This window comes from Oreochromis niloticus, linkage group LG17 (assembly GCF_001858045.2).
Source record: "Oreochromis niloticus isolate F11D_XX linkage group LG17, O_niloticus_UMD_NMBU, whole genome shotgun sequence".
Classification (NCBI taxonomy): Eukaryota; Metazoa; Chordata; class Actinopteri; order Cichliformes; family Cichlidae; genus Oreochromis; species Oreochromis niloticus.
This window is the reverse complement of record NC_031981.2, coordinates 10106136-10123435: the sequence shown is the minus strand read 5'-3', so window position 1 is coordinate 10123435 and position 17300 is coordinate 10106136. Positions and strand designations below refer to the sequence as shown.

At 41.6% G+C, this 17300-nt stretch overlaps 1 protein-coding gene across 8 annotated transcripts in view; it reads left to right on the top strand.

Annotated features, from left to right (window-relative positions):
* Positions 1-17300, top strand: part of wnt5b (wingless-type MMTV integration site family, member 5b) — an 89108-nt gene that overhangs the window by 59660 nt on the left and 12148 nt on the right. Inside the window, exon 1 of one of the 8 annotated variants that reach the window (XM_025899636.1) lies at positions 2394-2498. The exons of 6 other annotated variants lie outside the window; for them this stretch is intronic. In XM_025899636.1, coding sequence (XP_025755421.1) covers positions 2433-2498 — 66 coding nt within the window. In that variant the 5' untranslated portion in view covers positions 2394-2432. Of the gene's footprint in view, positions 1-2393; positions 2499-15974; positions 15997-17300 lie in introns of those variants that run through there. One more of the 8 variants, XM_013271208.3, reaches the window with a different exon arrangement.

The following is a 17300-nucleotide window of genomic DNA, read 5'->3' as shown; positions in this document are numbered from 1 at the left end:
GAGTCATGCTTGCCTGCAACAACTCAACTGCAAGTCACCTTTGGGCAATGATGCTATGTGTAGGTTAAATACTGATTGCTGGCTTTAAGAGTGAAGGGAACAACCACTGGGAAATTCACCCAGCAGAGGAAGAAACACAAAATACATGAAAGAAGTGTAGATGGGAAGCACAGTGGACAGTTTTAATTGTTTTTATCCCTTGGTTGCTACAAATAAGTTCTTTGTCATCTATTAATTCTGTCTTTTCCCACAGGAGAGGCAAAGCTAAAAAAAACAAAAAAACAAAACAAAACCAAAAAAAGAATAACTGGAGACAACAGTAGCCTACATTGCTAGCAGATCCACAAATGTTCATCTGCAAAGTTCTGGTTAGGAACAGCGCAGAGCCATAAACTGCGTTTAAAAAAAAGCATGGGACTAACAGGGGATTTAGGTTTCTGTGTTAAATATGCTCTGCTGGTACATTGTAACTGCAAAACCCTCTGAAACTCTATGCTGGAACCTGATGCTCACATCACATCAGCGCAGATGACAGCTATTGTGATTGGCCTGATTCCTTCTATGCATTGACGGCTACTTTTTCACAGTGAAAGAAAAATGATTATCACCTCAAAACAAGGAATAATGATCACAGAGTCATAGGACTCATAGATGTGAGAGATTGACAAAATTAGCTAAACAAAAAACCAAGAAAAACACATGATCGCAACAAAGAGTGGGGAGGCAGGAGAGAAAAACAACAAAGTCCCAGGATTTTATTTCTTTTCTATTGTAGTTAGCAGTGCACAAGGTAATTAACACCATGCACAAGCATGAATAATGGCTACGGCCACTCAGATAGGTTACATCATAACCGGTGTGAGTAAAAGTCTAAATCAGCAGTATGAGGTGAAGCCAATGTCAAAAAGCTTTTAATATGTAGTCCTTCTAATGGGCAGCAGGGGGCGACTCCTCTGTAAGATAATAATAATAATAATAATAAATAAATAAAAGCAAAAATTAAAATGACTTCTTTAATTTTGTCTTACTGCACCATGACTGTGACACCATGGCTTATATTGAATCCCGCTTCTAGACTTTAAAATATACAGTGTGAATATTATTACTACTATTTAAGTAGCCAAGTATAGCTAACATAGTAGTATTTGGTTCAAACATCGATTTGAGCTTTTTAAAACACATCAAAGAAACATAAAGGCTGTATTTATAAATGCAAAGCACCTAGTATGTCCCACTCTGCTTTTAGCTTATATTCTGTAACTTCATCAAGGGCAAAAACAAAGCAGTTAACTGCACTGTCCCCTGTGGCTGCCAACACCTACGTCCTTGGTATCCGGGCACAGAGTGTGTCATGCATTTTCAAAATAGCAAACCTGACATGAATACCAAGCCATATAATGATACAGCAAACACCTTGAGATCTAAACATGGTGGGAGATTAACACCAGCTCTCAGTTAAATGTGGCTAAACTGTGGCCAGCTCTGGTCTGCTGGACAAACCTGGAAATCAACAGGGATGAAAGAAGAAAGCTGTAATCTGTTTAGTTAAACCAAACCATACATGGATTTTGAACTTGTTTCTGTGTATTCAAACCAAAAATTGACCTCAAGACTGTAGCCAGACCGTGTTGTTCAAAAAACTTTATACACAGCACCAAAAGTGTCTTTGGTTTGTCGCTCTCGTCATCTGTAGCATGATGAAAGAAAGAGCGACGAGGTAAAAGATGCGTAAATAAATCGTCTAGAAATGACATAAAAACTGAGAGGCAGGTCTATATGCCACAGGCTTTCTCCTCAGCAGCAGTAGCTGAGTCTGTCTCTGCATGACCTGCCTGTGTGTCTGTGTGTGTGCGTGTGGTGTGCACACTGCATTTTTTTTCTCCTGTTTTCCTGTCTCCCTCTGTCTGCCTCACATCACAGCTCTGTTTGTGTGTGTGCGTGGTCTTGCTGCTGTGGTGTGTCATACCCCTCTTAGAAAACCCGCTGGGCCCAAGCTAGCACTCACACTGAGTGAGAGAGGAGCGGGAGAGGGATAGATGGATAAGAGAAGGAAGACGAAAAGTGAGATGTGGGGGGGAGGAATGACTATGGAAAAAGGAAGAGGAAGAAAAGAGTGTCAGTATGTTAAAATAGAGGTTGAAAAACTCAGTGTGTGTGTGTGTGTGTGTGTGTGTGTGTGTGAGAGAGAGAGAGAGAGAGAGAGAGAGAGAAAGAGAGAGTGTGCTTCCCAAAGTGTTCTAGAACACGAGACTCTACTCGTCATGTGACCAGACGTGTGTGTGTGTGTGTGTGTGTCTGTCTTTTTGTGCATGTGTTTGTGTGTAACTTTATGTGTCTGTATTTGATGATTCAGGGGAGGACTCTAACTGGATAATTGCTCTCCTCCACAATGTGATTCTGCACCCACAGCGATTGCTGGTTGCCAAGGTTACATGGGCGTGTGTCAACACATATCCCTGAATGGCAACACCTTCCTGAAAGGATATTACCATGACTCGGTAGATTATATTTCTCTTTAGCACACAAACAAAACATAAAGAATGCGTGCGCGCACACACATACACACACACACACGCATGCATGCATGCACACCAGCATATGAAAGAAAACAGTAACAACACCTCAATGGCCCTAAGATGCATGCACGTGCATGTGGGTGTGTACACATATGCACGCTGTACACTGTACGCCTTAAATCTTTTATGTTCCTTCAGGTCTTTCCTCGCTTCAACTGTACAGTACTTAAACATGGTTTGTGTGTGTGTGTGTGTGTGTGTGTGTGTGTGTGTGTGTGTGTGTGTGTGTTTTACACCTGCCTTCAAAGCTTCTCTGCTCTTCTCTTCCCTCTTTCCCTCCCAGCTCCCTTCTTGCATCTCTCTTTCTCTCTCCCTCTCTAATAATCTCCCTCTCACATGGGGGCTGGTGTGTCTTCTTTAAGCTCAGGTTCTCTACAAGAGGCCAGGGAGTTTCAGGGCAGGGACCCCCACTAGGGGGTGGGGCACTGGCCAACCCCCAAAATTTGCTGGTCCCCAAGTGGGCCCCCTGGCAAGACTGTCCTATGTTGGTAATAATTTAAAAAAAAAAAAAAACATGATCACAAGAGAGAGGAAGACACCCTACAATGAGTTGAAACATTAACTTGTTATTTGTTCCTGCAATATACAGTTTTTGCCCTTCGTATTACGTCACCTTGTATGTCCCTCCCAATTTCCTGTCGTCAACCCCTCCCCTCTACTGCGCACCTGCACTGTTCTGTTTTTGGTGTGCCACCTAAATACTTTTAGTGGCCCCCATATGGCCACCCCTATGAAAAAATTCTGGAGGCAAACCTGTTTCAGGGTTCTGCACAGTATCTTAGCTGTCCCTAGGATTGCACTCTAATGGGCAGAGACCTCTGATGTTGTGGATGGAATCTGCTGGAGCCACTCTTCCATTATGGTGATCACTTTAGACTTCCTTCAGCCCCGGGTACTTCTTAATCTTCTTGTGCTCATTCTTTCTGATGTTATACTGTCAGATGGGATTTCCACATCTATCACAACTGCTCTCTTTTGCTTCTGATCAGCCACCGCTATATCTGGTTGGTTAACCAGCAGCTGCTTGTCTTGAACTTGAAGTCCCACAGGGTCTTAGCCCCGTTATTCTCAGCTGCTTTTAGTGCCGTGCCCCAGCGGGACTTGGAGACTTATAATCCGCATGAGGCACAGATGTTTTTGTACATTATCCCAGTCACTTGGTTGAGCTTTTCAGTCTACGCTGGCCCCAGCTTGCATCTTACATCCTGCTGTGTACCGGAGTGTCTCAGGGGCATCTTCATGCAGCCTGAACCTTGGGTCCTGTCAACTGTGATAGACATCTGCCTTCATGGATATGGTACTTGGGACCTGTTCATGCCCTGCCATGGTCAGAGTCTCTGTGTGCTCCTTGTCCTTTTTAAGCCTCTGGTACTACCTCTTGATATCAGCCACTTCCTTCCACCTCTGGTCTTTCAAAGTATTTGCTTTTCCTCATCTTTATCACCATATGTCTTTTGCCTGAAGCGCTTTCAGACCAGGTTATCCTAAGGGCCATCCTACTGATGTAGTTAGGGTTAGATGTTCCTTATTTCATCCCAGGTTTTGGTTTTAACACTCCTTATTCTGCTTCATCACATTGCTCATAGAGCCTTGAGGTGTTGGACTTAGGGTTAAACCCTCTGTGTGTTGTGAGAAGTTTTCCTGTCTTGACATCATTGTGATGTATTTCTTCCTGTGTCCAGCTTACTATTCTAGCTGATTATCTAATGATTTGCAAGGCTTAGGTCTTCTCTCTACCACTGAGCAGGGATTCTTAACACCTGTCTACCGTCTCTGGAGGTATTTAACTGTTGCAGACCTTCTTGGTCTGTACTATACTCAGGTACAAGTAGGTGTCCTGTAAGTGTCCTGATGACATTTGCTACACTCATCCAGCTTTGGCACTGACAGTGAGTTGATGTCATCCATGTGTAGGAGGTGGCTGATGGTCACTCTGTTTCTGAGTGTGCATCCATATTCACTCTTTGAGCTGGCTGAGGGGAGTTTGGGACACAGCAAAACAGCAGCATCACCTTTGTACGTGCGACACTTGGTGGTGAGCTGTGCAATGGCCTTTGAGTTAACTTCAAGTCTTGTTTTCATCAGCTGCTTCAGTTCCTGAAGGTTATCAGTGAGGGTTAAAGTGTCAAGAAGTCTAGGATCCGTGAGGGCATTGACGCTTTGTTGTAGTCAATCCAGGGGGGGCTCAGATTAGTCTGGCTAGAGTCTTGGCTGACTGCTCTGTCGTATAGTGCCTGGTGGATTTGTCCTCTGCTTTTCTTTCTGATGCCCTTCCGAGCATTATTCCTGTGCTGTTATGATGCCTGAGAGGCAGGTTATCAACTAGGGGTTTGAAGAAGTTGTACCGCTGTGGGGACCTGCCTGCTCCTAGGCAATCATATAATCAGATCAGATCTTTGTGCTGTCCAGCTGTTCACGCCTTGCTGTCTGACTTAGTGATGTTACTTTTTTTCTGCTTTGGATCTGAGAGATTGCTGCTGCTTTCTGGTCCAGCAGCCATTTGGCATTAGTGTTTTAGGGATGCCTCCTTCCCACAGATGTTGTTTCATTATTGCACAGTCACAGCTCTACTTCTCCTTCTGCTATGGCACAATATACATGGCCATTAAGAGCAAAAAGACAAAAAGGGTGATGCACAAAAGAGTGGAGACACCAGGAGGTCATTGCCAGGAGTTGCAAGCTTATTTTCTGTGTATCTGTGTCTCTCTTTTTTACATCCATCTCTATCTATCTTTACCTCCATTTCTTTTTATTTGTTCATTTTTGTGCACTTTCTCTTACCTCTCTCTCCGTCTCTGGCAGCTCTTCTGCGCTTCCATCTCACCACAATGCCTCAAAGGTTGCATGTGTGCATGCATGTCTATGAGTGTGTGTCTATGTTATGCACTGCCGCTTTGCTCCAATTTTTTGCACCACACAGGCTGCCTAGGTGTGTGTGTGTGTGTGTGTGTGTGTGTGTGTGTCCCCTCAACAATGCTTTTCTTTTCTGCCAGCTCTGCAGTCTGACATAGATTTTTCAGTCCGTGTGCTCTCTCTCCCTCAGTAGTCAGCATTTTGGCATTTTCTCAATGCACTCTGTCATCTTTTGGCATGAATAGCCTGCATATTGTTGTGTGTGTTTGTGTGTGTGCTCGTGTCTGTGGATGTGTGTGTGCATGCATTAGCCTGACAGGATCTCTCCATGTCTCTGTGTTTGTACCAGGACCCATGAAAGTGTAAAACAGTTCATTTTCAATCCTAGAAATTACTCTCGGTGGTGTGGATATACAGTGCGTATACCAATGCCAGGGCAATGAGCAAATACGAGACTGAGCACAATCACAGTCCTCCCGCAAGACAAGAGCTATTCAAATGATTTAACCAGAATTTGTTCAGATGTTTTTACCTGTTAAGACTTGTGTTAAATTGGTGTGAAACTCACTCTGGAAAACACAGGACTTCTTTAAGAAAAGCAAAAGTCACACAATCAAGCTGTAGGCTTAAAAAAAAAACACTAACTGGACTTAGTCAAAATCTAAAACCAAACATAAGACCAAAATAAATCTTAAAATACTTGAGCTTTCATACCAAGACGTGTCTTTGAAATATCAACGCTTGAATGAGAAAATAAAAAATATTCAGGACACAGATGACTCGCCAACAGTTGATAAATGTGCTGCCAAACAGATTTTTACTCACCAGCTGGCTCCCACATCAAAGATATTTCAAATAACGAAAAAGATTTAATTCCAAATTTAGGTTGCGTTCGTTTTATTAATCTCACATTATTTTGGTCGCTTGCCACTCGTACACAGAACAGCTTAGATTTGAATCCTCTGAACAATCCTTTTCACATAAAATTTAGCAAAGTACGTCTTCCCAAGCAAGAATAAGATAATAATTAAATTTTCTATAAACTGCAGGGACTCCTCTCTCATTTGCCTACAGTGACATGTCTCAGTGTCTTCGTTATAAACAGTAAATGACAGATAGCTGTTTCCACAGCAACCAGTATGCATGTTTATATGGGTTTATGGCAAATATTAGGTGTGGATGATGAGAACGAGAGTTGAAGAAAACCTTGGACTTTGTGATGATAATGGTAATCGACCTCTGCACAATTCATCTTTGAGAGAATATGAACATCACAATGCTGATGTTCTATTGTAGAAGGCCAAGGTGAGATAAAGACAAGGGAGAAAAATAGATGAATGGATGGTTGCACCTAAGCTTTTGTATGTCTTACGTCTGTCAGTGCTACTTGAAATACTTCTGCAACTTGATTGGAATCCACTTGTAACTAAGTGAGTTTACTGGAAATTATTAGAAAATGCACACAGCTGTCTACATAAGTTCACACAGTGTACATCACAGTAGAAACCAAGGCATGAAATAATTACATGGAGGCCCACAAAACTGGATGCTGTCAACGAAGCATAAACTGAAGGTGTCCAGCTCCATCTCAAGGTCTTTTATCTTATTAACGAATGCAATGAATGTATATGCAATGAATCTTGGGCCAACAGGTAACCAGGAACCCAATGGGTACTAGCAATGAGAGCCAAGGGTAACCATCAGTGCTACACTTCAACGACTGGGCCTTCATTAAAGTGGCCAACTGGAGGTCACCCCTCAATAAAAAGTCACATGACAGCCAGCTGTGAGCTTCCCATAAGTTTTTGATTATGCCTTAATCAAACAAAGATTGAACATATTAGCCAAAAATCACAACAGATTATGTGGGAACAGCCAGCACTGAGCATCCCCGTTAATATTGCCCCTAAAGCCAAGCATGGTGGTGGTAGCATCATTCATGTGGGGAAGAGCATATTACCACAAAAACACTACAACACACAAAAATCTAAAGACACTAGACCTGATTTAGAGTCTGGTCCTGAAGCTAAGGCATGATCTGTGACGCTTGTCGAATCATTCCTGGGTTGACTTGAGGCTTTCATAACTGCAAAAGATACCTTGAGTAATATATAAAAGGGTTATATCAGACTGTTATTATCAATAAATTAACAAAACACCCCAACAAATAGTTTTATGCAGATTAGTGACACAAAAAATTGAAAATAAAACATGAATTGAATGTATTTTAAGATGATTCTGAAACATAAAAAAATGTTGAAAGAGTTGGAATTGGAAGGCTGTCAACTTTGTGAGAGTACACTAGGTTTATTTTAAGGCGAGGGTACAGCTTCTGTTAAGCATATAGAAATTATGGTTTGGGTCAAAGTAGAGCCCCGAGAAATGAATGTAAGTCAATTGAATGTCCTCCCAAGTGATGGCAACATGACTGCGTGCACGTGTGTTCTGACCTGACACAGAAGAAGGCTTCCCAGGGATTTACAGGCCATATGAATCAATTCAGAGACGAGCATTAAATCAGGCCAGACCAGCCGAGACTTCCGCTGTTTCATCCCCTGATGAGCATGTGAAAGTTGCTCTGACCCACACCGTGTCTGTGTGTCTTACTATAACTTTCTATGAGCCAATTTCTTATTGGTGTTACTCTGATATGTGTGAGTGCGTATAGAGCTCTTCCATGTCACAAAGACATTCAGTTCTCCGTCCCAGAGGGTGGAGAAGTTGCTTTTGACATTCATTTGAAGCATGTGTATGAGGGTGAGTGAGGCAGAGAGCAAAAATGTGTTTGTGTCAGAGTGTTTGTTTTTCTCTACATGACCATGCTCATGCCTTTCTGTATGTATGCACATCTGCTGTGTGTGTGTATTTGTTTGTGTGTTAATTTCTCCAGGGATGGGATTAGGAGACCAGTGTAGTTTTGAACTCCAGGGCACAAGGAATCTGGGGATCTGGCCCAGCCTCAGTGGCTTCTCCCTGGGCTTTCTGATCAGGGATTCAGCCTCTCCCAGGTTTCCTGTCCAGTGCCAACAAGAATTTTCTCAGTTGCGCCTCTTGCACTCACACTCACACTCCAAGAAACACAATGCCATTTTACTCTTAACAGAATTGATTTAAATCCAAGAAACAAATTAACCTTTTTTCTTTGTGACATAGATTCAACGCCGTATGGAAACATTCCTCAGAGAGTTTTTGAGTTCAGATTGACATGACAGCATCACACAGTTTCTGCTGATTTGTTAATTGCACATTGGATTGAGATTTCCTCCATACCATTACACTAACAGCAACACCATAAACTGCTGATACAAGGCAGGATGAAGCCATGCTTTCACACTGCAAAAACTCAAAATCTTACCAAGAGTATTTGTCTTATTTCTAGTCAAAATCAGATTTTTTTTCACTTATTTCAAGCTAAAATATCTTGTATTAAGCAAAAAATCTGCCAGTGAAACAAGTGAAAATTGTCTAGTTTTTTTTCTAGTTTTAAGATTTACTCTCTTGAAACAAGTTCCTTTAGCTTACTGAAATGTTGCCCTTTAGCTGATTCTGTCTTATTTTAAGTGTAATGAGATCATTTTGACTAGAAATAAGACAAATACTCTTGGTAAGATTTTGAGTTTTTGCAGTGCATGTTGTTTACACCAGGTTATGACCCCATCATCATTCAGATGGTGGGGTCATAAGGTGTTTTGTGTTCAAAGATGCTCTTCAGCATACCTTGGTCCTAATGAGTGGTTGAAGTGGTTCAAAGCAGTCTGGCCATTCGCCTCTGACCTCTGACATCAAGAAGGCATTTTTGCTCAGAGAACTGCTGCTCACTGGATATTTTTTCTTCTTCCGACCATTCTCTGTAAAATGTAGACATGTTTGTGTGGGGAAAATCCCAAAAGATCAGCAAATCTGAAAAAGTCAGACCAGCCTGTCTGGCACCAACAGCCATGTCGCGTTCAAAGTCACATAAATCACCTTTCTTCCCCTTTTTCATGCTCAGTTTGAACTTCCCAAAGTTGTCTTGACCATGTCTACATGCCTAAAAGCATTGAGTTGCTGCCATGTATTTGGCTGATTAAATAGTTGCATTAAAAAGCAGATGATTTAGAAGATGGATTTAATCATCTTGATGTCACCTCTTGTTTGTGGAGTACAGCTTTGAAAGACTGAGTTTGACTAAAGTGTCTGTTTGTGTTGTTTGAATCAGATCGAAGTGTTTATCACGTATAGCTAATACAATAAGCAAGGTGAATCCATAAGCTGTATGGGTGCATCACACAGACACAAAACAGAGCAGAAAATAACAGAAAACCATAGAATTTGTGACATACTCTCATTAAAAATGGTTGTTTGTGGTCACCACAAACATGGATGAAGTCCAGTTCACGGAGGTGGTACCTAACAGACAGCTAATCAACATGGAACAGCATTATTGATATGTTGCCTATGCATATGTGCTTCTGTGCAAAGAAAAGCACGTAGTTGGACGGGGATGACACTGCACTTAGGTTAAATGCTGACTAGCTACAAAATGGGCTTGAACAGGAAAAGGAGCGACAGCAGAGTCCACCACATAAAGAGAAGTGCGAAAAAACAGTAGAGATTTTTTTTTAAAACTGCATGAAAAACACGATAGCAGCTGCAGTTGCCACTTCCTATTTATTTTAATTCTGGGCAGCTGTTGATGACAGCTAGCAAGTACAAGGTGTAGGCGAACCACCAAAGTCCCTTTAGTCCGCACCCATTTGTCACTCCAAGCTGCCACGCTGCCACACGTTATGCCTTAATACAATTTAATTGGGCGAACGGCATAAAAATTGACGCCTGTAAAAAGGCAAATCAGCTGTAAAGACTTTCATAGACAGCAGGTTATTTAGATTGTAAATTTGGGCCTTTGAAAGGGGGCGATACAAGTATTGACCCACATTTGGAGCCATTCGCAAGTAGCCATTTTAGGCAACTGTGGTTTTTGGTACTTCCTGTGTCTGCTTTAATTCTCAGACCCAGTCATTGTGCACTTGTTTGCAGTATTTTAAATAGCTTTGTTTTTGGCAAAGCAACACAAAACCATATACTTTAACCTGATATGCCTTTAGCTGAACCAGCTCTACTGTCCAAGTATGTTGACATACAAGAAATAGTTGTCCTATATATATATTTATAGAAATAGATATACCATCAAGGCTAACAAAAATTTCACGTGGTAACACAGAGCACCAGATATACAGTACTGAGACCCACTTTATGAACATGTTAAATGAAGAACAGTAAAGAGTAAAAAGAAAGTGTTGATGTTCGTGACATACCGTTTAGAGAAAAGGGAACGTGAGAGCGACTTCTTATGGACGTCTTTCCGCACATCTGATTGGAGAGAGGGACAGATAAGAACAGCAATCTGACTTTCAGACTGAGAGAGAGAAACAGAAACGCGTGAGAGATATTGAGAGATGAAGGAGGCACGGGCTTAGTAGTGGAGTGACAGAACAAAGCAGAAGGATGCAGAGAAACAGATGGTGATACAGGGCAGAGAGATGTGTGAGAACGAGGGAAAAGGAGACAGAAAGACTGCGATGGAGAAGTGTAGAGAAGATATATTTAGAGAAAGAGGGAGAGAGAGTTTTAGCCTCCCAGCTAGAGGCATGACTCATCTTCTGCCAGCTGACAGAAGGATGGATGGAGACAAGGAAAGGGGGGGGGTGGACAGAGCTGGGAAGAGGAGAGATGGAGCGGATGAAGGAAGAGAGGGGAGCGCAAGCGTGACGGAGGAGGGCGACAGACAGGGAAAGGGGGACAGCGCAGAGAGAGAGAGGGGTGATGAAGGGTGGAAAACAGAATAGAAGAGAATGAGTTTCCACAGGCCATTTTACATGCAACCACACATGTACACCGAAAAAACAAAGAGACAGATATAAAGCCCAAGGCCCATCTCAGCTGCTTCCAAGTCCCGCTGCACTTCCCCCAGGGGTGTATGTGTGTGTGAGAGTGAGAGAGGATGATATAAGCAGCAGATTTCCCCGCAGCAGTCTGTTGCCGCACACGTGTGTATGATTGTGTACGTGCACATGTGTGTGTTTTGGAATGGGAACAGAGACATGAAGAGCACTCAGGATGACAGAAAGAAGGCGAGAGCGGCGCTGGTATAGTAAGCGAAGTAGGTAGTTTCGTCATCACGTGCGGCTGTGGCTGAATTTCAGTTCTTTCTCTTGCTGCTTTCTTTGTTGAGCGTCTGCACAAAAGTTGGTAAATATTATATATCTGTTCCAGCTTGTTCTTCTTGTTGTTTTCCAAAGAAAACAGCAGGGGCTTAAAGCTGTGCGTGGAATAGGAGAGGCTTCATTTGAAAATACAGTTTCTGTCATGGCACAGCAGACAGAGTAGGTGTGCTAGGTTATAAATCACCGTAAACCCTTCATTAAACACATTCAGTAAAATCTAATATGGCTGTGCGTTTATTGTGGAAATGGATTAATTATATAGTGCGTAGAATATTAGTTGTTAGTTGGCAGAAATGTTCATAAAAAAGACTATTCCTCAACTGCTCAACTGGTGTTTGAACTCGCTGTATATACAGACATCTGCATTGCAAAAGCCTCATTGAGAAAACCCTTGAATCCCTGCAGGCATCTACAGGCTCAATGTTCTGCAGCTCTGCATGACTTCTGACCTTCGGATAGAAGCAGCAGAAAAATCACAGAGTCTTGTTTGCCTATTGAATGCAATGAACTTGTTTATGCTCATACTATATCTTTATTGTGAAACAACTTACATAAACACCTCTTGCATTTAGAGTGCAGCACCCAGTGAGAATTTCACGCATTTGTGCTTTACGTGTGTATAAAACATGTAAATGTTTAATCATACTTGACGTTTTTCCAGTAGCTGTAGTTACTATGATTTTGGATGGCAAAATTCTCATGTCATATCTGCAGATTTTTCTCTTCTGGCTTCATGTCTTAAGTTGTTAGAAGACATGGAAAATCACTTGTGTAAGAGTCAGGGCGGTCACAGTTTCGCTCATATTAAGTCCACTTTGAATAATTAAAATAAAGTTAAATGTTTCTTAAATTCAATTCAATTTTATTTATACAGCGCCAAATCACAACAACAGTCGCCTCAAGAAGCTTTATATTGTAAGGTAAAGACCCTACAATAATACAAAGTTAAATGTGAATGCATCAGTGATAATCATAAACAAAACAATAACGGTCACTGTTGGGTCCATTTTTTAATACGTTGTAATTATAATATATCAAGGTGTGATCAGAAATTTGCACATACTCATCATAGGTATGAATGTGATTTTTCTATGGTGGAATAATTGTACAGAGTACAGTAATAATGACTTTCAAAAACAAGAATTGGATGCACAAGTTTTGGACAATTGATTTTCGATTTTCTCTAAACCACAAAGGGTCAAAATTAACATAGAATCAGTAAAATCTTTTAATAAGTGGTGCTGAAACCTCTACAATGTCTTTTAATTTGACAAGGCCAAGGCCTATTAACCTCTCATTAATGATTATGATTGACTGCAACTGGTAGTTTCTCTTTGCCAGCATAAAAATGATTTGTTTGACAGCAAGTCCAAGGACCTCGGTGAAGATCGATGAAGTATTGTAGATTTCATAACGTGGGACGCCATTTCTAAATAACTGCAGATTCCAAGTTCTTCAGATGTGTCACCACGTTGCAGAAGTCTGGAAGAAGACCCAAACTGTCACCCTCATTGAAAGAAAACTGGTTAGGATGTTCAGGAACAGTCCAGGAACCACCAAGGCTCAAGCCTGCCATGAACTGGAAACTGCTGGACCACCAGGATCATTGTCCACAGTGAAGCCAGTTTTACATTGTCATGGACTGAGAGGATTAAAAAATCAACACCTTCAGGCACCACTGAAATTTGCAGCTACCCACGTGGACAAGCCAAATACCCTCTGAAGAAAGGTTTTATGGTCAGACCCGACAAGGTTTGACCACAATGACAAGAGATATGTTTGGATTCAAGGTGAGGCTTTCAAACCTAACAACACTGCACCATACGCCATGCATGGTGGTTGTAGCATCATGATCTGGGGCTGTTTTGCTGCCAGTGGTACACTGCAAAAAGCGAATGAAATAATAAAAGAGGACTCTCCCCAAATTCTCCAACTTCACCTCAAGTCAACAGCTAGACTGTTGAAACTTCGACACAGCTGGGTGCTCCCACAGAACAATGACCCCAAACACAAATCGAAACTGGTTTTGGAATGGATAAAGCGGGCTAATATTAAGCTGCTTTCCCAAAGCCCCCAACCTCAACACTATTGAAGAAATTGTCTGCCAAAAAGAGCGGTCAAATATTCAGCCACAAATATGCCAGAAGCTTGTTGATGGCTACCAAAAGCATCTGATCGTGGTGCAACGCCCTAAGGGCGGGTGTTTATATTTGAGCCTGTATGTATACTTTTGATCCTGTGTAAATTACAGAAAATCTCAAATAAATGCAAACTCGTACACCCAATTCTTCTTTTTTAAAGCCATTAAAGATGTATGCTGTACAATCACTTCACCCTGGAAAAAGACGGGTTCAAAGATGTTAACAAAAGCCTGAAATTACCATGACATTCATGCTTATGATGAGTGAATGCAAACTTCTGACCACAGCATTACAATTTAGTTACTTTTTAAATAAAATGTTGCAATTGCTTTTACTTTAATTTTAAAAAATAGACTATTTTAAATCAAATTTTACTATAAACTGCCTAAATGGACTGTGTTAGTACTAATGCCGTAGCCCTGACAGGAAACACCATCTGATCTTGATGTAAGCTCAGGTGGTCTCCTGGACTCAAACACAAGGCAAAGGTTTTCCTGCTTCCTATAAAAGTAAAAGCAGGTACATTAAAAAAGTGCCCAACGTGATTAAGATTCTGTTACTTAGACACAGTCTCAATTGCCTTTCAGCTGCTGAGTCTACTTTAAATATTTCCCTCTAAATACAATCAGTTCGCAGCAGTGACAGTGATTTTTGAAAAAATAATATTTAGCATTTTGTCCCGAGCAGCTTCCAGGTGATCAGCTCAGGCTCCGTCAGCTGCCGCTTCCCCTGCAGGAGAGAACGGGCTGGTTGTTTTGCTGAATTCTGGCACTGTAGGCAATAAGAAGTGAGGCTGTTGTTAATCCAGCGAGGAGCTGCCGACTTTCTCAGGCATTGCTCCCTGTTGCATGGCTATTGCTCATATCCTCTAGGGACAAGTCCCCCCCTCTTCTCTCTCCACTCCCCTCTCTCTCTCTCTGTGTATCCATTACTTGGGCACTCCCTCTCTCTTTCACCCTCTCTATTTTCCCTCCTTCATCTCACTTTGTCCAACTTTTCTGTGCCTCTCCCCCACCCCACCCTTCGTCATTTTTACCCTTTCCTTTGACTGTGAGGAGCACTACGGATAAACTGCGCCTCCTTGTGTTCCTACACGAGCATCACAAGTTGGCAGTAAACCAGTCTCAGCTGACACACATCATGCTTGCGCCGCTCCTGTAGTTCTGAAGCTGTAGGTCATGTCCCAGAATAGGTGGTTGACCTGTTTTTCCCTTTAGCGCCGAAATCAATCTGATTATTTTTAATTACACGGATTCTCAGGAGGAGAGTCCTCTTTATATTTGTAGACATTTCTCCAAAATGCAGATTCAGCTTTCTTTGGGAAAGGGGTTAGAAAAAAACAGTGTGAGGAAGACTTGAAGTGACTCAAAGTGACGTCTTTCTTATTTGATTTGACTTTTAAAATTAAAGTTAAAGGTTAAAGGTAACCTTTACTTACAAATGCTGTACAACAAGGCATCAGTAGATGGAGCTGCAGTGTCACTCAAACTGCGTGCTGTGTCCCAGCCTCTCATTATGTTCACTTACAGTACCAGTATATATACATAATGACGTGTATGGCACTGAGATAGAATGAGATTAAATAAATTTGCTTACTTTACATCTATAAAATAGCAACACCCTGCAGCACATGCGGTCTCCTTGTAGTCATAAACCGATAGAGTGGAAATGTATGCTTGAAGTATTCAGTTCACTTTAATCCTAATAGCTTTACTGGCATGACTACATGAGTACTACCAGAGCGCTGTATGAAGGCATGGATGCAGGCTGAGTGAAAAAGAAAATCTGAACGCGTATATTTGGGTCACTGTGTGAGGAGGAGCAGATGAAGACACAGTTGTCATAGAGACCTCGGAGTGAAATGTCACTGGCGAGAGTCAAAATAAAGAAGTTTTCATCTACAACTTTATGCAGTTTTGGTTTTGTTGGGCTCGAAGAGTCCGTTTATTCCGCTGTCAGACTTTGACCCGCTCACATAAAACACTGCAGCATGTCAGTCACATGTGACTGCCACTTAGATCACTTAAAAACAAAATGTGTGTATGCGTGTGCGTGTTGGAGAAGTTTATTGCAGGTCTATTATTATGCAGAGACGAGAGACACGCCACTCTCTGTTAGTGCGCTCCACTTTGACACCGACAGAAACTCCACGTTTAGACAACGGGGAAATACACATCTTCACCTGAAACGTCGGAGAACATTTCACGGTGACCTCTCTCAGTGAGAATATTTGCAATTAAAGTGAAGTAAATTGTATTGAAATTCGATGTTTTTGATCCTCATAGGTTTTTACGCACTCGGGATACACCTTAAGTTGTTAATTAGATATTTTTTGTCTTATTTTACGCAATTAACGTAAATATAGATTTTCACCATAGTTTTGTGTGTTAAATTATGCTACTATAAAGTTTCGATACGTATAGCCACTATAACCTGTGGGCAGTGTGTCGTAATATTCTCGTATCCCATCGTTGTTTCTGAACTTGGTGACCCTTGTGGTGATTTTTAAAGTGGTCACTGCTCTAATGAAGCCCAGTATATACCTGTTTGCCTGCTTGTTGAATGTTCTGAGTAGTTTCTCCGGATTTCAGGAACTCCCAGTCCAGTCTTTTCCTTTTGCTTCCCTCCGGTTGTGGACGCGCTCTTTTGAGAGGCATTGAACCACATTAAACAGAGCCTATTCCTCCACAGGTTCACCGCCCACCGACCCATCGTAGTTTGCTTTTGACCGGATTATGAATTGAGGAGAACTCGCTTCAACACGCCTTCTCTTTACTTCTAGACTTTTCATTACTCCTGAACGCGCGCGTGCGTGTCCAGCTACAAATGTGAAATATGTGTGTGTGTAAGACGTGGTAGCATTGCCTTTTATATTTGCTGACCAAAAGAGAGAGGATTAGGCGATTTTGAAGCACTCACCTTTTATTCAAACAAATTATTCACTTCAGCTAGTCAAAGGAATCTGACCCACGTGAACTTTTTTTGTAGGGTTGATTGAGGTTTTTCCAAAACGTTCGACCCCCATCACGTCTTTGAACTTTGTTCGCGTATTGCGCATAAACGCCCCAGAGTAATCCCTCTACTACAATATATTTTATACAGTTTAAACATTGAAACACTGTCCTGATTACATTTCAGCCAGAACATAAACGTAAATAAATAAACACTTTTCAATTTTAATTTAACTTAGTAAAATGTCCCAACTTGATGGACTGTTTATTAAACGCTGATCAGAGAAGGGGGAAAGGGATTAGAAAAGGTATTAGCTGTGTTATTCCGTAGGTGATGCTTAAAAATGGTCACCAGAGAGAATAACTGTCTATCTAAAAAGTTTTAACTTTGTTCATGTGAAATCCCAGTGAACAACAAGCTCATAGTCGTCACAGGTGTTAGAAGTGGTTTGGCGTTGAAAGTTCACAGTGTTAAATAGTCATCTGATTTGCTTGCACACAATCACCGGTGCATAATGTATGGAGGACTGAGGAGGGGAGGGCAGAAGAGGGTTCTGAGGTGAAGTGGGGGTG